Raw genomic sequence first — 21039 nt, forward strand, 5'->3', positions numbered from 1 at the left:
CAAAACAGTTTCCATCGTAGCTCATAAGCAGCAAAGAGACAAAATGATGGATAGTACCAAGTGCATTGTTCAACAGGAGAGAACACTTAGCAATGAGTCTCAGAGGTTAAAGGAGAGAACACTTAGCATTGAGTCTCAGAGGTTAAAGGAGAGAATGAGCATTGAGTCTCAGTGGTTAAAGGAGAGAACACTGAGCATTGAGTCTCAGAGGCTAAAGGAGAGAATGAGCATTGAGTCTCAGTGGTTAAAGGAGAGAACACTGAGCATTGAGTCTCAGAGGCTAAAGGAGAGAACACTGAGCACTGAGTCTCAGAGGTTAAAGGAGAACACAGCATTGAGTCTCAGAGGTTAAAAGAGAGAACACTGAGCACTGAGTCTCAGGTTAAAGGAGAGAACACTGAGCATTGAGTCTCAGAGGTTAAAGGAATGAACACTGAGCATTGAGTCTCAGGTTAAAGGAGAGAACACAGCATTGAGTCTCAGAGGTTAAAGGAGAGAACACTTAGCATTGAGTCTCAGAGGTTAAAGGAGAGAACACTGAGCATTGAGTCTCGGGTTAAAGGGAGTACAAAGAACAAGGAATTTCCAATTGCCATTTTACTTATTGTATTACTTGTATTGTAACACTTGAAATGTATTTGCTTACGATTGTAAGTCGCCCTGGATAAGGGCGTCTGCTAAGAAATAAATAATAATAATAATAATAATAATAATACTTTCTATTTTGTTGTATTGTTGTTCAGTTTGTATTTATCTAAAAAATAAATATAGAAATCCAAATAACTTTTTTTTTTTTACTTTTAAGAATAATAAATAAGTGAATATTGCTAATGCTGTATGTACCCTGCAGTGACGGTGAATGCATGATCCGGTCTGGTAGCTTCCCCACCTCCCTGGTCTGTTTAATGTGCTATGGATAATGTGGTTTCCCAGTGACATAGAGGCTAAAGCTCCACCTATTCTGTGTGTATTTCGCGAAGTTCCGGAATTAAAAGACAGCTGCAACTGCAATTTATCCAATTAACATTTTGGACACAGTAACTTTGTGCTGCTGTATACTGTATGTATTATTGGTATTTAGCTGTGCCACTGCAAGGTTATAGTGTCCCAAATGCTGCAGTATTGGTACACTGCTGCCCTTTCTTGTAATATATTGAATGAAAATGAATCTCTTCAATAAAAATATGTTAAGTTAAATACTGGTGTCAGTTTTATTGTATTAGTTGTCTGCTTTTAATGTTTAATGTGATATGTTTTTAAATTGCAAATTTAAAAAAAAAGACTGAGGCTGATTTAAAAATGTAATTAACAGAAATGATACCCACAAAAGCTGCAGCAGTATTTATAATGTATATAGAGCGAATTTGACATTTTCACCACACTGCCCCCTCGAGGCAATTGCACTGCTATGCTACACAGAAGGGCGCTTTGTTGACATCAAGGATGAGAGGGTCTGCTCTGCAGAATAACTACTACAGAACCCTCCAACTGCAACACAGTGCCTGTGAAGGCTCTGCTCAGCCAGGACCGTCACAAAGCCCCGCACTTACTGGGAGGCCGGAACTTTGGGAGCAACAGCAGTAGGTTAGTTTAGGGGATGTTGATCCCAAACAGTATAGAGAGGGTTTGTGTTGTGTAGATGGTTCCTGGAGTGGGACGTCTCTTTTAATGAAGCTAGTGCTCACCTTGTGTGATAAACTTTTATTTGTAGTGTGGTAAAGTATGGGGTAGAATAGCAGGGAGATATATTGGTCCTCATATTACTAGGAGCATATACCCCATGTACCACCGCAGGTGCAGTGAAGACAGAGAGATGTAGTCCAGAGGGACAGAAAACTACATCTCCCAGAAGGCAATGGTCTAATGAGGCCAATTGAGTATAACAAATTAGTTAATTATACAGCTGGTTACAATTAACTAGTAAAGGCTGGTATAAGTATCAGACTGGGGCAATGAATCTTAACACATAGCACAGTATATAGGTCACTTCCTGAATCCACTTTCTCAAAATCATAGCAGCTACATTAAAGATACTTATGACTTAATTAGTAAGATTAAATGCCTGACGGTTCACGAAAATGTTTTTTTTGTGGACAATTAATACACCAATATTGAGACCACATTAGGCTTAGAGACAGTTAAAAAACGTTTCCACAAATATCCAGACGATCAACTTTTATAATTAATAGAAATTATTTTAAACAAAAAATATTTTGAAGTTAATAATAAAAATTTTCAACAAGGGAACAACTATGGGTAAGAAATGTGCACCTTCTTGCACTAATATTTATATGGCCTCTTTGGACGAAACAACAAATGTAAACAATTACCATTGGCATATTACTGATACTTAGACGACATCTGGGGAATATGGGAACAAGATAAATAAAGCGTCTTGCAATTTGTGGAAACTGTTAATTACCACCACCTGCCAATTAAAGTAAAGGTCACTACAGAACCTACCTACATTGCTGTCTTGGATACAGCAGGTTTTTATTTTTCAACTCAATTTCCCAATAAAAAATCTTTAAAGACAACACGTTTCTCCTCCAAAGCACATTTTCATTATTACAACTCAATTATCCAGGTTTCACGAATTTCCACAAAATTTTCAGACTCTAATGAAGCCACAGAGACATTATTCCAAGCTGCGTTGTAACCAGAGACATTCTATCGAGGTCAAACTTAGGTTTCAAGCTATAGCTGGCAGTATTTATTATGATTGCTTGGTATTTACTATTCAACCTCCAAATCTATGTTACACGGCAAACCAACAGAGAAAATGAGTCTTTTGTACTTTACCAGACTTTTTACATCAGCAGTAATGACCTTGGTGTCCTCATAGTTAGTTACAGCCATGATTCCAATCACTTTGGAGGAGAGAATATTCAAAAAGACTTCTAACATCTGTTAAGTCAGATTTTCTTAGAACTAGGAATATTTATAATGAAAAAAAACCCACCATCAGTTGTAATTCCTTTTGTAAGCAAATTATCCACCTTAAGCCAAAAGACAAATACTGTTCAAGCACAATTTCCAAAATGTACATACTAAGATTCTAGCTTTAAATCAGTTCAAAAGTATTTCTACTTACAGTAGGAATACACATCTGAAAGACATATTAGTTACACCCTAAACTCAGTACTGACAAACCACTACAACAGACAGACATTAATCGGCGCTGCAAAATACAATCCCGAACTACAAACGACACAACTCACTTTCAAAATAGAACAAAATATCCCACTAACATGCTGCTGTATCTGTGCGATTCCATGTACGAAATGTAAGTTATTCTACACAGAGGAAACACAAAATGATTTAATAAACAGATTAAAACAACACCTCTACAATGTTAGAAATCATTAAAAAAAAACTTCAACATCCATTTAGTTCAACACTGTGTGAATCATGTCTTGAACCATATGTTTTTGAATTCAGACCAGAAATCAAAGAAGAAAGGTGGGGTTAATATGGATTGCTAAACTTTACCAGTGGTTTGAATGAAAATAAAGATATCAATTATTAAACATATAGGGTATATACAGGCATGCTTCCAATAGATTTAGGGGTGATAGCCACGTTTCCCATAAAAAGATACATTAAGGACATTTAAAACACATATACTTTTACTTATTTGTTTGTTTGTTTACTTATTTACTCATTTATGTATTGAACCTTTTAACTATCTTTTTAGCCTCACAATCCACACATTTGACATGGACTCTCCCAGTTGTTGTATTAGTACATTACTGTATATTGCCCCTTCAGTCTGTAATAACAAAACAATGTGTTCAAGGTTAATTATCTTGGAGAATTAACCTTGTGACTAATCTGCATGGCTGTTTGTGATACTATGGGGTTGATGTAAGGATACATGCAAAGTGATTTGCAGCTGCAAAACACCCATATTGCGGCCAAAATCGGTATTTTGGGACTTTATCGGCCACTAAAAATGCGACATATGTAAAGAATGATTTTCACCTGGCATTCTACACCTGCTATCAAATTACCACTTTGCCATCAGTAATCTATTTAAATGGTATTGAAATGTATTCAAATGAAGAAAAGAGCATGGAATTGGGCGGGGATCTGGAATACTAAGCAGGTGCAAACATTATAATGAGATGTAAGGATTTTGTCTTGCACTTGGGCAATTGCTGACCCTCCAAACACTTTGCACCTCCTCTAACAAGGGGCAAACCATTATAGACGTGAGTAATTAAGAGCTGTATAAAACCACACACCTTCAGAGTACAGATGCTAAGTAGCCCGATGCACAGGCGACCCTCATTATCATGACTGTGGCTTATCATTTGTGCGTGTTGAGTAACTTGCATTGCTCTTAAGCTTATGTAGGCCGCAGTGTAAAATAATTGCCTGCCCGCCAGGCAAACTGGATTTTGCAGCCTCAATTGTTTGCACTGCGCATATCCTTACATCAGCCCCTATATTAGAACAAAGCTTTTCCAATTTTTTCAGATAGATTTTTCATAAAAATAATTCTTTTTTTACTCATTTTTTAGAAGAATTTACTATGCAATGGCACTATTTCATGTTACTCTAAACATTGCTAGGATTAACAGACACATTCTCTATACGTCTACAGCCCCAAATGAGAGTCTACACTGGAAGCGAGCGATGCGAGCAAATTTTGTATCTACATCAAAAGCTAATATTTTAGCAGAAATTGACACGTGACCCTGTCCTTATCCCTCCTACTGTTCTCCCACCCAATCCCACACAAGACAAAGACGGCCCATTCACAACACCACTCACGCAGCACATAGACTACAGAACAAACAAGCAAAGCCAACACACACGAAAGAGAGAACGAAGTTGCCACAAATCCAGGAGAGAGAGAGGTCCTGCTGACAGGGGGGAAAGGTAAAACACACACAATCACACTCGCAGTAATACAACACAATACACCCGCAGCACCCACAAAACAGTACACAAACAACTATTTACATCATTTCCCCTAGTCGTCCACCCTCACCCACAGTCCCAACAAACAATACTGCATTAAGCTGTTGCAGGTGGGGCTTATCCTGGAACTGGGGTTGGGGCAGAGGTTGGGACTGACCCGGGGAACTGACTTTGCTTCTGATTGGTCCATTTCACTCTAGTCACTCACGACTGGCGGGAAAAATAGAACACATTTCTATTCCTGTGGAGTTGCTCACTTCACTAAGACAGCCGCTCGTGTCGCTCACAGTCGGTGTAGACGCACCCCTAGATTCCAGTCACTTATAAATTATTGGCTTGCTTCCAGTGTAGATCCACGTTACAATGCTCTGAATTCGTCAAGGAGCTTGGGAAAGCTGGTCCCTTTATGGTGCAAAAGACCACCGAAGTACCTGGCTCGCAAAGCCTGCTCCCTTACAGCGGAAATTCTCGAAACTCCATTTCCTGCTGACCCAATCCCTGCAGATGTTGTTCCCAAATTCAAAAAAGGTGTTCCACTTGTCTGTCATTGAAGGAACGAAAGACAAACATCTCCTGCGTCTCCTGCAAAAATCCCATCTGTCTTCAATGTGCCCGTCACATGCAAGCTGGATTAACCTATACGGAATTTACACTACAGTGCAGGGCTCCCAGTAGAATTGGGGCCCACGCAAGGTCACCGCTTGTTCGGGACATTTTACATGTGACCGGGCACAATACCAAATGCCCCACGGCCTCAACCTACTGGGCGAGATCAGTCTCTAGTCTTACGTCAGAGGCATCAGTCTGCAGGATAAAATGTATGAACAGAATCATGCCTCTTTAAATTTTTTAATTAGGGGGTTGAAATTTTAGAATAGAAAGACAGGTAAAGGTAAATGTGTACGATGCGGGAGGCTGAAGGAAATTCAAATGTCTGCAGCTGGCAAGAACAGTTTAAGTCCATAGTGTTTGTTTCTCTCTCTATTATAGCAGTGGTGCGCAAACTTTTTCTATGCCGCCCCCTTTTCTTATCCCCCCCCCCCCTTAACAAACTGTTGAAAACGTGTACCACAGATTTATAAATGTTGAAAACATGTATCACAAATTCAACATTTAAAGTGTTTTTCAGATTTATCTGTTAGGTAAATGTTGAATTGCCAAGTGTAAAAAAAAAAAAGATTTAAGTTACATGTATTTTTTCACAGAATTATTTGTTAGAAATGTTAGCTAAATGTTTAACAAGCGTGTCCAAATTGCATCTGAGCAATGAAACTGCCCAGAAATGTTTGAATAGAGTTGTTTTCTTTTGCTAAAGTATCCTTTTTGATAAATGGATTTCATTTGTCGGTTTCTTACTCTTAGACCAAGGCGTGAAATTCTGCCGGTACTCACCGGGAGTTATTTTGATGCCGGTACTGGGTACCAGGATTTATTTAATCTGCTTTTCATCCAACGTGGATGTATTCCATCCACTCACACAGTCCACTGACGCAACATTTCTCAAATGTGCTTTCATTCAGCACAGTTCGTGCTGCTTGTATCCTGTTCCCCACCCATTTTGCTTTGTGTCAGTGCTTATTCGTTGATCAGGGCGAGATAAGACTTTAGCAGTGCAACGTGAAAATAACGGTATGGAGTAATTATCATTTTTACGAAGTAAGAATTATCTTCATTAGTGTGGCGGAGAAACTATTTGAAATATTCGAAACCAAATACTGCTGCATATGAATTTGAAGGCAAAAATCCACGTCAGTGTGTTCGCCAGAAATACATAGTTGATAAATATTAGAAATAATTATCACAACGCGTTTTGCCTTGCACAGATTTATCATATTGCCAGAATTTGCGCGAAATTTTCTAAAATGACAAGTGATGTGTGGGACAGTGGGGATTAACAATAAAAAAAACAAGATCAAAGTGCAGCTTCAGATTTGCGAGTCAGAATCAGGATACAGGTGTTGGTGTGCTTTTCAAACACTGGCCCAATTTGCACGGTACATGTTAAGCATAGTGATCAACATTGTGTTTTGTTGTGATCCTAGTGTTTTCTGTTATGAGGACTGTAATAAAAAAAACCAAAACGGTGAGGTGTTTTTTCTTTGTACAATGCCCTCTTTTCTAAAACATTTTGAAGAGTTTATTTAGGTTAAATGTGAGTTTTCACTTGCGTGCACATCTAAAAAATAGACAGAAGTAAACCACAGTAATGTGCCTTTTGCCACTTTGTTTCTTGTACAGAAACCACAATACCTGACTGAAAAATATTTTTTCTGGAATAGATCATGGTAATTAATCTACACAGAAACATAACAGAGAAGCACACAGAACATATTATTGTAAGATAAGTAAGAAGTACAAAATAAATAAAAGAAACAGGGATATATGTTCTATTTATAAATGTGTCGTATACCAATATGTATACATTTTTTATTATTTATTTACTGGCACACAAATTGTCTCCGTTTTTAAAATGTTTACACCCGGCTGTACCTGCACTTTTTTTGTTGAGAATTTCACCCTTGTCTTCGACCAAATAAACGATGTCCATTGCACCTGTGGATAGTACCTAATTTTTTAGGTGCATTGTAGAACACGGGTTAACAACTATTGATTAAGTTTCGTTAATAGTTGGTTCATCTATATATATATATATATATATATATATATATATATATATATATATATATATATATATATATATATATAATTAAACTAATAAAACGGTGCAGTAAAATGAAACCTCGTCGCATGTTTAAGCATTATGTAAACATTACGACATTAACATATTTAAAATGACCTTTAAATAACTGAAACTCCATATGATCCTGATTGCGGAGTTGGGATCAGATTTTTGCTCAACAGTTTTAACTGTTCCTTGTTACTGTATATTAGGCTAAATAAACACGCATTTTAATATGTGACTACTCCAGCTGTTAACATTTAATACTTATGCCTGAATTCTCCTAAAATACTATTTTTATGCTGTAGTTACATTTTGTAAATCCCAGCTCCTGACTTAAGCATGAAATAAATAAATAATGAAATGCACTTTTGGAGAAACAAAGATTAACTAAAAAATATTCTGACGGTTTTAGAACACCGAGAATAGCTAGGGTACATTGTGCTAACTGAATAAGCAGCCAAAGTACATTGACTCATCTAATAAACTATAGCCTATGTAAGGCATGTTTCAATCGGTCATAACAAATATGTTATGCATACTGAAGCAGCAATGTAAGCTCTCAACAGGCCACAGCTCAGGTAAAGTAAGCATATTGATACACCGTAACGTGTGTGCAATAATACGTTCCCATTGACACACAGATAGACAGGTAGTTTAACTGCACTCCACGCCTGTTCTGGAAATCAGCATTGCGTGTTACACGTTTGATCACTATTGTCTTCATTTACTGGTTTCTCTGTCAGGATACTTTAGAATATTCACATTTTTTATTGCCTTGACTTGACAGAGCTTAGCGTTTATATTGTTTCATGTTTATAAATTAATAAAATAGTAAATCAAACATTATGTGTCGAGGGCGTCACTTGCCGCTTAATCAGGCGCTGTGGATACAGTGAGTGTGGCTGGAACGAAGAGGAGCTGTTTTTTTTTGTGTTTGTTTTTTTTAATTTATGGACACCATATCAATAGAAACTCCGCCCTTCGCAGCCTGTGATGCTCTTTATTGTGGAGTTTTATTATATCCCAAGAATCTGGACTGCTATACCGTGCACAAGAAAAAGAACATAGACCAACAAAACGGGTTCCAGCATTGGTGAATGACGGGACTGCATTCTAAATTCTGGAAATTACAGGGATAGAGGAATAAAGAAAGAGACAGAAGCGTAGGAGCAGCAGCGAGGAAGCAGGCTGAACACATCAACCCGACTGCTCCCTGGAGAGCCTGTGTGGTGTGTCTGTCTGTGTGACTAAATAAGGGATGCGTGCATGAGCCTGGTTCACATTCTGGACCATTGTAAAATATACATTTTCTTTTTTAACCTGAGAGAAGGAGTACCCTCCAAAGAAGCGTATTTTTGCATACAAAGTGCTCTTCGTGGAGAAAGGGCTTTACATATTGAAAGACGACCTGGTAATAAACCATAAATATAGTTTTCAAGGGGGAAAGAATGATGGCTGAATTGACACTTTAATTGACTCCGGAAGCAGGAATAAAAGCTATGCGTCTGAAGCGCGAGGGCTGATGTAAACAGACACACGCCACCATCCCCTGGGACTGGGAAACTCTGCAACTGGGCGCTGTGACTTTCAAAAAACCTTCTCCAAGCTGTTTTGAAACAGTGCACAATATGGGCATAGCTGTAAACCAGTGCAAGAGGCTGACGTCTATGAGAAAATGGAAAAAATTTAAGTAAAAAACAAAACAACAACAAAAAACACGTTTGTCAAAAGGGCTCATCGATGTAAATTGATTTTTGTTTCGATTTGGTAACTGCTAGTGGTTTCAGGAGGACCTGTATTTTTGACAAGGGTGATAAATAAAATAGTAAACCATTTTTGCGAAGAAAAACAAAGTACAGGGACTGACCTTCCAAAATAAATACATTGTTAGTATTAATAAGACGCTCGTGTAAAGGCAGATGAAGCAATAATGACACTCTGATGGTTACAATGTACAGAACACCGTGGATTTGTACAGCAATTTGATTTGAAATTGTGCAGCAATAACTGTTAACACTAATTGCACTTGTGACATTTAGGTGCAGGTGAATGGTACAGCGGTAAGTGAAACGATAACACCAAGACACTGAGATAATCCGTGTATAGCGCAGAGGATTGGCGACAACTCCTCGATCATTAGTTCTCAAACCGTCAAATTGGTGCGAGGCTGATCCCGTTGAGACTTGGGGGATGTTGAGTGCAGCTGGTTCTGGGCGTGTGACAAAGTGAGAATGAGAACACCGCGATCGCAGATCAAGCTCGGAGGCCTCTGCTGAAGCAAGTGTATTCTTATATTCCAGCGTCTTTCACGTGTGGCTGACAAAATCCTGTGACACCTGCGCTCAATTCTAGAATATCAAAAATAGGAAATAAATATGAATCTCTGTCAACACTAAAATCTGACAACACGCATGATGTTTCTGAATGATTTTGTAGTGCTTTCTGACTAAAACATACATTTTCTTTGCCTTAACAATTTTAATTGCTGGTGAAGTTTTACATAAAATATGGACATCCTACCCAGGTGTTCGCCAATAGAAATGGATTAACCCTTTCACCCCAGGATCCTCCTGGCACGTGTAAGTGGCAGTACCCTGGAAGAGGAAGTTTAAAGCAGCGAGCAGAGAATTGGAGGGGCTGTGGCGTGACGCTTGAGCAGGCGGCATCACCTTCATAAATCATAGCCGGGATTAAGGCTACAGGATGCCGGTCAGGAGAGGCCATGTGGCGCCCCAGAACACATTCCTGGATACCATCATCAGGAAATTTGACGGGCAAAGTATTATTATTATTATTATTATTATTATTATTATTATTATTATTATTATTTGGATGCATAGAGAACAACATAGCCCTGTAATTACTATGATAGTGCAATGTAACTATTGGTTTAGATGTAGCAACAGTTACTATAGGAGTAGGGTTGTGATCATGCACGCGTAATAGTTCATGGACCCAATGTTCTCCAGGTACCTATTATTATTATTATTATTATTATTATTATTATTATTATTATTATTATTATTATTATTATTATTATTATTGCACATTGTAGTAACTGTCAGGGACATGAGTCTTCTATGGCCTACGATGATTATGGGTCTCTAACCCCAGCATCTCTGCTAGGAACTGCATGCAGCCTGAAAGCTGTTGTAGACAGAAAAATAGATTGAAAAAGTCACTCGGATGTGATGACTGAAACCCAATATAGAACTTGAATCCAGATGTTTAACCAAAACCCTTTACCAAGTTATTGTTTAACTGCTGATTAATTTCATTTTTTGCAATAATTGATTTTAATATCAAAGCTGATCTTTGTGTAAAAGTGCAGTCACAGTTTTTTCACAAATGTATTATATATTTAGAATCTATACAGTTTGTAAACTATTTGTAAATCCTCTAAAAAAATGCTAACTGCTATGAAACCATGAATATTTCTGGCCAATGTAAAATATTCTAGGATGCTTTTCCAGTTGTTATTTCTCCCCTTGAAACGTATTCACTGAATTCTTCTGTGGCGATATGCTGCAATGCAATTGACAGTTTTGTGAAATGTGTCAGTCTGGCTCTTGTAGTGCTAAAAAAAAACAAGAAAAAATTGTGTTACAATGCATGGCTTCTAGACAATAATCGAGTCTTGCAACAGAAGGCATAGAGCTATGTTTTTCAATGTTCAGGCGTCTGTCTACCCGACTAGGAAGTCTATATATATATAAACGACTAAACTAGCTTATTCATTCATAGATTGGCCATTTATTATAATCGTCAGAGATGTTTTGAGTTGCAACACCTGCTCAGCTCAGCTTGTTTAAATACATGTTTTAATAAGATCCATTTGCCAAGTCCTTACTGAAGCTGTAAATCACCCAGTCCCCACCAGTCACTGTACCTGCAGACCTTGTTTATTTTATGTATGAAATTGTGAATATTCACAACAGGAATTCCTGGCATGTAAACAAGAGGTTCCAATTCAATGTGTGTGTGTGTGTGTGTATATGTGTGTGTGTGTGTGTGTGTGTGTGTGTGTGTGTGTGTGTGTGCGCGTGTGTGTGTGTTTTTTAATAACAAGTATGTGGAAGTGGAATATGCTGATTAAATTCCTACTGTTTAAAATATACTATCGGCCATTCCAGCTAAACTGGACTGCATTCAGGTGTTTCCTGATACACAAACCACATGTAATGGATAAAAGGGTTCCATGCAGAATAGCTGTGTAACTCATACAGTCCCACATGGGGAGAACTTGTCTGAAGTATACAAAAAATACCAATTTGATGACATTTGACCTAATTTACCTCAGTGTTGGGAATGACCAAGGCACACACTCCCCCTCTCTCTATAAAATCTCCATTAGTTTTGAAGGTTGTTTCAGTGGCTTTACAACTAAAAACTGATGTAAGCCATTGACCTAAGATGTTGAACAATCCCCTCTTGGTCCACTTGCACTAGAATTAAACTTATTGAGATACTGGCTACGTTTTTCCGAGGTACTTGTTGGTGTTTCAGTGTTCCACCTTTATTATGCCTACAGAATAGAACACTGCCTGCTGAGAAGTCCTTATCGTCCTTAACGTTTTGGGATGCACAATGAACGAGTAGAATTCTACAGTTACTACTCTCTCATGCACCCAGCAGGAATTATTAGTGAGGGTTCTTCCCTATTGGGTTTGAAAAGCAGTATAAATACTCTTATTTGACAGTTTCACAAGATAACCTAAGTGCTGCTCTTGCATTTTGATAATGGTTTTACTCAATAACATCTTTATATGTGAAAGTGGCTAAATGTAAATGTCCCCTTTGCTTTCTCACTTTCCTTAGGTCGTAAATTCATCATCGCCAATGCACGAGTCGAGAACTGCGCCATAATCTTCTGTAACGATGGCTTCTGTGGCATGTGTGGCTACACACGGGCAGAGATCATGCAGAAACCGTGCACCTGTGACTTCCTGTACGGGCCACAGACCAAGAAGAGAGCCATTGCGCAGATTGCACAGGCCCTGTTGGGTTCCGAGGATAGAAAGGTGGAGATTATCTTCTACAAGAAAGACGGTAGGGTCAGCATGTATACTTGCATTGTTGTGCTGGGAATAAGGCATACTGATCTCTTCTTAGGGGCAAGGCAGGGAGCTAGCAGATTAATAAAGATCTGTTCCTTTGGGGAGGTTGTCTTTTTAAAGAGACAACACTGTTGTCAATTTATATTTAATACTATGAGTTTAAAAGCAAGAAGGATCTCTTCTGAATGTCTTTCAGAATGGGAGATCTCAGATTTTAGACTATATATTTTTAGACTGCTGATTTGAGGCACTATCAAGAATGTATGTAACTGAGGAGAGATTAACACAGTTGTCAAAGCTCTATACTGCAAGTCATCATTAGAACAACCCTAACTAAAGCACTTCATTTAGAGGCTTGTATTTGCTTCAGCATCCCGTGAGGAGTGCTTGTAAGAAACTGCCGTTCTATAGCTGCTTAAAACTCTAACCACTTCTATCTCTGACTGCATATTTTCAGGGTTTTATAAACTTTGCAATAAGTGGTAACGTCAGTGGGAGGCGAGGTGTGACGGGTTCCTCCCCTAAAATTTCCACTAAAAACTACATCTCCCAGAATACCATATCTTCAGTTACTAGGCAACCATATGAGGAAAATCCTCCACAGCAAAGTCTCTGGTTAGCCCTATTACCTTTACAGCCAATCGGAGGAAGACAATTTCAAAGCTACTCAGAATCACTGGGTGGTTATTTACATGTGAATTCGCGATGCACATGCACGTTTGGGAGAACAGCTCGAGAAGATCAGGTTTGTGGGTGAAAGTAACGGCCACAGAAAGGGATAGGGTAAATCTCATTTACCCGTGAGCACGATGGAAACACGCATTTCATGTGAAAATGTTAACAAGCTCTTTCTGTCCTTAAAACTGCCAGTTTTCAACCATGGTGATCTGCAATAGCTGGGTTGGACAGTTTCATTATATACCTCTGGGTTAATTGTTTTCTTTTTTCTTTAATTAATAAGTTGTGTGATTAAATTAGTTGAAATATTATTCATTACTAACGATATGCCACCCCACCAATGGACATTTGAAAAACAATTTGGGGTTAAGCAGTAAAACACATTATTAAACAACCAGGCACGAGGCATTTACAAATCACAGCTTTATTACATCAGCTTAACACTGTGCTTTAAACAGTTTCACTCAAACAAGATGTCACCTGACAACCATGGATTTCCAGGTGAGATTCTCTCCTGTACCTGTTCTCTGTGCATGGAAACCACATTTTCCCGAGCTGTCTGCGCAAACAGCACGAGAACGCTACGCATGGCTCATTTGCATCAACCTCTTCCTTTCCTCTTCATTTGCATGACGTCAGGTGAAGAGGGTCTTCTCGAGTAAAATAAACTGAGCCAATGGAAACCTGAAATGTATGAGTGAGCAACGAACGAAACTGGACCAGTATGGAAGGCCATCTGGATCTAAAACACATTATTTAGTACACATTTTCAGATATTTACACCAGATATTGATTTGAACTAATCTGAATTAATAAAATAGTATGTTCTAAATAAATGTAAATAACCTACTTATTTTTACAGTTTACAGTAATACCTAGTCATGCCAACGTAGTCGCTTGTAATGACTTTGTATTCACAACGTATTACAACAGTAGCCCATCATCTTTGGGATGACATCTATTCAGATATGAAACACACTTAAAAAAAAATAAAAAAATCGAGACTAAGAAAAAAAATGCAAATATTGCGGCAACGGCAAGAAATTTTCTTATATGATGCAAATACAGATTTGCTGAGTGCTGTTGATTTAGGTGTTACCAGCCCTGATTTCTTTTTATTTTTGTCCTGGTCAGAAACATTTACAATTGTTTAATTCTCAGTTTAGCCAATGTTTAACTTTTAAATGATGATTAGGTTATGATTTATAGTTATTTTAACTGCTTCAGAGTTGTTATGAAGTCTAATGAATTGAAGAAAAAAACATGTTCCAGTTTTTCACTCTGGAAATCTGGTATCTCTATGCTGACTTGTACTAAATGTGTTCTTGACCCGAATGGCCTTCCATAGACTTAACTTGTTTGGCCTTCAGCAGAACAATCTGCTGCCTCGTTGTTGCAAGGTGCTTTTTAACCAGCGGTCCATTTACCAGTAGTCATTTTATGCCGTGTTTTTTTTTTAAGTTAGTAAAGAAAAACAACTCCCAAAGTCACCACTTTCAAAATAGGAGGGTCTTACTTTCTTTCCTCTTACTGCAATAGACTGTCTTGATGACTTCTACTAACACATATCAAAGAGATTAAAGTCTCGTGGCATTAAATATATCCAGCTCTACTTCGTGCATGTGCTTAAATTAGGCTTCCTTGAATTCTTAGAATATCTCTGCAGGATTTTTTCTGGACTGAAAGTACAGACTATATGGGAGCAATTTGGAAAATGCGCTGAAATTCAAGCCCTGCCACCTTGTTTTTATATGCAAATTATGTTTGCAAACAATTTGATCTGTTATGACGCTGAATGTTACAGAACATCAAGAAATGCGTTCTGTTACCGTTGCTGTGTCCCACGTTGTCTGTATTGCAACGATATATTTTAAAACATTTTGATGACTCTTTTAAACATTTGAATCGCTCTTCATGAGTCACAAATGAGACGTGCAATACATTTCTCAGCATTTAGGCCGCTACACACCAGACGCCCTGCGTTTTTCTTCATCGGGCCACAAGATACTTTCACAGCGACATGACCATATACACCTGATGTTGATGATGTTGTTTGACAAAACAATGATCAAGACTGTTACATATTTGACATGATGTGGAAATTATAAGTTTTCTCTGACTGTATTTCAACATATGGCAATAAATCATACGTACCAGGCTTATCCAGTTCCTTTTGAAATGGACTCCTATATTATCTTTTATCTCTGTATCTTTTATAATTGTGGTTATCTTTGTCATAAAGCTCTGGGTATTTTTCCACGGCATTCTGGGTACTGTTTCACCCTGGTGGACACTATGCATGGTGCGTTCAATAGGCAGAGTGCTCCAGAGCATTTCTATTGAACGGCCTGCACGCCGAGAGCGCTTCGTAATGTTAGCTAACATTCTGAGGAGCTTACTTGGTGGGCGTTTCAAAATGGCGGCAGTACAATGCCAGTGCGGCAGTTGTGGTGTCATTTCCCCACATATTGGACTTTTTGACCAACATGTCTGTATGCATTCTTTTTCTTAAATAAAATAAAAAAATCTGATAGTTTATTTAAATTAACAGTGTAATTAATTGACTATTTTTTGTATGCATGTTTAGCAAATAATATCTATATGCCACCAACTGTATATGAAACTTCAATTTCCGTTGTTACAAGACCAGTTAACCACTGTAGCCACCTGTAAATAAAACATGCAATATGCAACAATCAATGTACTGAGGAATAATGCTCTCAACATAGTTTTCAATCCGTACAGGACTCTCGCATGTGTTTGAATTCACTGCCGCTAAAGTCATGGTGTTGGCTCTCGATGCAAGTGCAATAGAGGCACTACACAGCAGATTTTCTGCACAATTTTCCATAAATTCATCCAAAAACAGCGCTAGTGCTGTGTTTTCCACTGTTTAAGAAGAGTTAATTGTGTTGCGTAGCGCCGCAGCAGAGTGCTCGACCTATTGAAAGCAGCCTGTTCTCGTCTGACTCAATTCGCTAGTTGTCGCGTGACAAAATCTCAAAAAATAGGATTCAATCCTATTTATTTTTCATCGCCTGTGATGTGAAAGATACCTATCAAAAGTATAGGTTCTGTTAATTTTGTCACATCGCTGCACATTTTCGCTCTGAGCACCAGCATTAACTGAATGCACTGCTTTGTTTGTGAGAAACAAAAGTCATTCTCTTGTTTAAACGAGTAAAACGTTGAAAAAAAGTAATTCCCTAGTTGTATATAGGCCTACCCATCTTACCTGTGAATAAAAAATAAATAAAAGCTATCAGGAATATGGTATGGACAACACAAGAGACAGCAAAGGTAAAGTAACATGTTTCTTATAAATACTGCAAGGAGTACTGTGACACTTGAAGCAAGGAAATCCAGCTCACGGCAGACTATTTCAGGTAATGTCACTGTTCTGTTAGGTGTTAGCTTATGACAAGCATGTATGTTCCAAATGCCAGATGCTTTCAAAGAGTGAGACTTTTGCTTGAGGGTGAATGTGAAAGCTGCTGACGTAACAAAACCAGGAGAATCATTTTGCAGAATAGTTAACTGCCTGCTGAATATGGTGCTCTTAAAAAACAATTTACCCTTTTAATGTAGTTTGGGAGAATAGTTTATTATTATTATTAATTATGTAGCATTAATAACAACAAAAATAATTAAAATAAACCAAAGCGAAAATGCACTTTGAATAAAACAATCTATTTTGTCTGTGTGGATCACATTACATAAGTATACTGAGCATCAAAAGAAACGTATCACTTTTATAACACATTTATTTTCGAAAATTTCAAGCTTGAATAAAAGCAATAAAGAAAATCACAGAAAAAAAACAATATGCCACATCTGTCAAGAGAACATTGCCTTCGTACAATTGGCATGTTGGAGGTTGGACTACGGCAACGTACTGTGGCTCGCCGTCTTGGGTGCTCACAGCCAGCAATTTCAAACCTGGCGAGAAGGTATAACCAGACACACACTGTCAATGACAGGCCACGAACTGGGAGACCAAGAGTCACAACACCTGGCCAAGATCGGCAGATCATTTTACAGCATCTTCGTGATATCAGTTGTTAATCAGCACAATAAAAAGTCACTTCACCTGCTTTAAAAAAAAGTTTGTCATTTTTCAATCACATCTAGTGATAAGTTTATGGGAAGTCAATCTTCGCACCTTTTTATAAATGATTCATTTTCACTAGGTCTACAACATTCTTGTTGGTCTTTGTACAGGTGTCTATTCCTAAATCTTAAAGTACCAGAACATGAATTTAAAATACAGATTTTTCTAAAACAAATTATACAAATCACGTTTTATTTGTACATTTAATAGGTAGGGTACTCCCCCAGTGCTGCCAGATTGACGTTTCTTTCCAGTCAAATATGGCTTGTTTTGAAGCATCTATGCGTTAATGTTTCTTTGGTGGTTTGGTTATTTTTTGGCTATTTTTATCATGCATTTTTTTTTTTTTTCTATTTCTTTAGATTATTTCATCACCAGCGCAAAACTTCAATCACCATGATGCCCTGTAGTATATCACGTCCTCCCCCCCTATTTTTTTTTTCCCGGAGCTCTGCATCCAATACATTTATGAATTATTATTATTATTATTATTTATTTCTTAGCAGACGCCCTTAGCCAGGGCGACTTACAATTGTTACAAGATTTCACATTATACATTATTTCACATTATTTTTACATACAATTACCCATTTGGGTTTTTACTGGAGCAATCTAGGTAAAGTACTTTGCTCAAGGGTACAACAGCAGTGTCCCCCACCTGGGATTGAACCCACGACCCTCCGGTCAAGAGTCCTGAGCCCTAACCACTACTCCACACTGCTGCCCCTGGTGAATCACACAAATGCTCAGTTATTTTTTATTCATCACCAGTTTTAAAAACTGTATCAATGCAATACATTTGTTTTTTAAATGTATTTTTAAAGAATATCTGCCGACAATAGTTATATAAATAGTTTATAACATTACCAGTGTGTTTTTTTTTTTAAATACATGTGTAGCACTTCTGCTTTTGTAATATATATATATATATATATATATATATATATATATATATATATATATATATATATATATATATGGAAATCATTATATATGTGACTGATGTACAAAGCAGCTTTAAACCTGTGTTTATGGCCATGGTCATAAGATGCACTTTTGCTGTCAGCTGTTGTGACAGGGTAGCCGTGTGGTGACGTCAGGCCAGATGCAGGAAGAAAACAAAGGCAAAATACCGCGGTGCAAAAGGCACTGTGGCGCTGTGTTTATTTTCAAACACAAAAATAAATAAAATTAACAAAAAAAAACACTGCTCACAGAGCAAAATAAATATTCAACCAAAAACAAATCACGAACACTAAACACAACCCTAAGGTCCGGCTGGGCAGCAACCTTCACGGATCCTTAAACTAGTTGTTCTTTTTACTTTCTCTCTTGTTCATCCTCTTGAACACCCAGCCAGAGTGCAGAGAGCTGCAGGCTTTTATGCAGGTGACCATCTCCCGATTAGCAACAAATGAATCACTTAATTCGGGAGATGGCCACCTTCTACACAAGGTTTTGAATTACTACTGGCAGAGGACGAGCTGCCGACCTCGCCTCTGCCAGAACACATTTAACACGCCGTCATATTTATAAATACATATATCATAATAATAATAATACAACAAAACAAATACAAAATAATAAATTGCACAGGGGCGGAGGGGTACTCCGTTCTAAAATAAATACACAATACATTTATGGCAGGGCTTTGCCCTGCCCCCTTTTCATGTGCAGGGCTTCTCGCCCTGCCACAGCTGTCTTCAGCATTTTTACGAAAAAAAAATTGTTAGCCTTCTTAAAGTAGTACTGTAGTTTGTAATAGAAGTCCCTAATGTTCTCTTCATTACATGACAAGGATAACTGACTGAATCAGACTATTGTATGGTTGACTCTAAAATACACACCAGTACCATCAAAACTGGTTTGTAGGGAATCGGACAGTGATTTATTTATTTTTGTTCCTAGTGTGTATTCAATGGAAAGACTAATTTTGATTTCCAAATGGAAAATCGATCACTTCATTGATGCCCAGGCACCGGAATTAGAGTGGTCGGGTGCTGTAGAAGCATTTTCATAAAAAAGCAGTAAATGGTCTTACAGGTAATTCTTAAGTCAAGGTTCTGCCTATAGAACAAAATGGAGGTTTTGTGTACAGTTGTTGGCATATAGATATTATTATTTTCTGAAATAAAATAAAAAACAGAAAAACGTAATCAGTTGAAGTGACGGTTAAATCAGCAGTACCACTATATATATATATATATATATATATATATATATATATATATATATATATATATATAAAATGTGTATATGTGTGTATATATATATATATATATATAGTGGTGCTTAGTGGTCTGCTCTAAGATCTGGCTTGTTTTACTTGCATACGAGTCATTTTTTGGAATGGAACAACAATTATGATGAAGTGCTGTGTGTTGTTTACTTGACATGTCTGCAGGTGTCAGAATTGACTTGTCTCGCATCCAGTTGAAAAAAGAAAAACTGCAGTTAAACTACAGTGAAAATACATTATACTGACAGTAGGAGAATAGTGTTTGTTAGGTTGCAGGTTGAGTTCACTATAGCAGCTATTGAAGGTAATATTTATTTCCAATGATGTCAAACTGCAGTTACACAGTCGTGGTGTTGCGCTTGGTTACCAAGGGAATGTTTACAGATGGACACACAGTAAACATGAGCCCCGCAGAGGCAGCTGTTTGATTTGTAAATTATTGTTTAGGAAAATCTGCACTGCTGCCCATAATGCTCTTTAAACATTTTCTATTATATATTTTATTAAATGTTTTAGTAAGGTAAAGCAATAACACTAGTTGAATTACTGTGGTATTGTGTGTGTGTGTGTGTGTGTGTGTGTGTGTGTATACAGTGCCTATAGAAAGTCTACACCCCCTTTCAAAATGTTTACCTTTTGTTGCCTTATAGCCTGGAATTAAAATTGTTTTTTTTTCATTTATCTACACATCATACCCCACAACTTCCAAGTGAAAAAAATATTCTAGAAATTTGTAGACAATTAATTTAAAAATAAAAACTGAAATAGCTTGGTTGGATAAGTGTCCACCCCCCTTGTAATAGCAATCCTAAATTAGCTCAGGTGTAATCAATCGCCTTCAAAATCACACACCAAGTTAAGTGGCCTCCACCTGTGTTAAATTGTAGTGATTCACATGATTTCAGGATAAATTCAGCAGTTCCTGTAGGTTCCCTCTGCTGGGTAGTGCATTTCAAAGCAAAGACTCAACCATGAGCACCAAGGAGCTTTCAAAAGAACTCCGGGACAAAGTTGTTGAAAGGCACAGATCAGGGGATGGGTATAAAAAAATATCAAAGGCCTTGAATATCCCTTGGAGCACGGTCAAGATGATTATTAAGAAGTGGAAAGTTTATGGCACCATCAAGACCCTGCCTAGATCAAGCCGTCCCTCCAAACTGGATGACCGAGCAAGAAGGAGACTGATCAGAGAGGCTACCAAGAGGCCAATGGCAACTTTGCAAAAGCTACAGGCTTTATGGCGAAGACTGGTCAAAGTGTGCATGTAACAACAATATCCCAAGCACTCCACAAATCTCGCCTGTATGGTAGGGTGGCAAGAAGGAAGCCATTACTCAAGAAA

General features: G+C 37.7%; 1 protein-coding gene across 1 annotated transcript in view; it reads left to right on the forward strand.

Moving 5' to 3' along the window:
- The first annotated feature begins 8581 nt into the window (after positions 1–8581).
- LOC117394695 (potassium voltage-gated channel subfamily H member 2-like) overlaps positions 8582–21039 on the forward strand; it is a 151289-nt gene continuing 138831 nt past the window's right edge. Inside the window, exons 1-2 of the mRNA XM_033993152.3 lie at positions 8582–10391; positions 12431–12661. Coding sequence (XP_033849043.1) covers positions 10316–10391; positions 12431–12661 — 307 coding nt within the window. The 5' untranslated portion in view covers positions 8582–10315. The remainder of the gene's footprint in view (positions 10392–12430; positions 12662–21039) is intronic.

This window comes from Acipenser ruthenus, chromosome 3, assembly GCF_902713425.1.
Source record: "Acipenser ruthenus chromosome 3, fAciRut3.2 maternal haplotype, whole genome shotgun sequence".
In the NCBI taxonomy this organism is placed as follows: Eukaryota; Metazoa; Chordata; class Actinopteri; order Acipenseriformes; family Acipenseridae; genus Acipenser; species Acipenser ruthenus.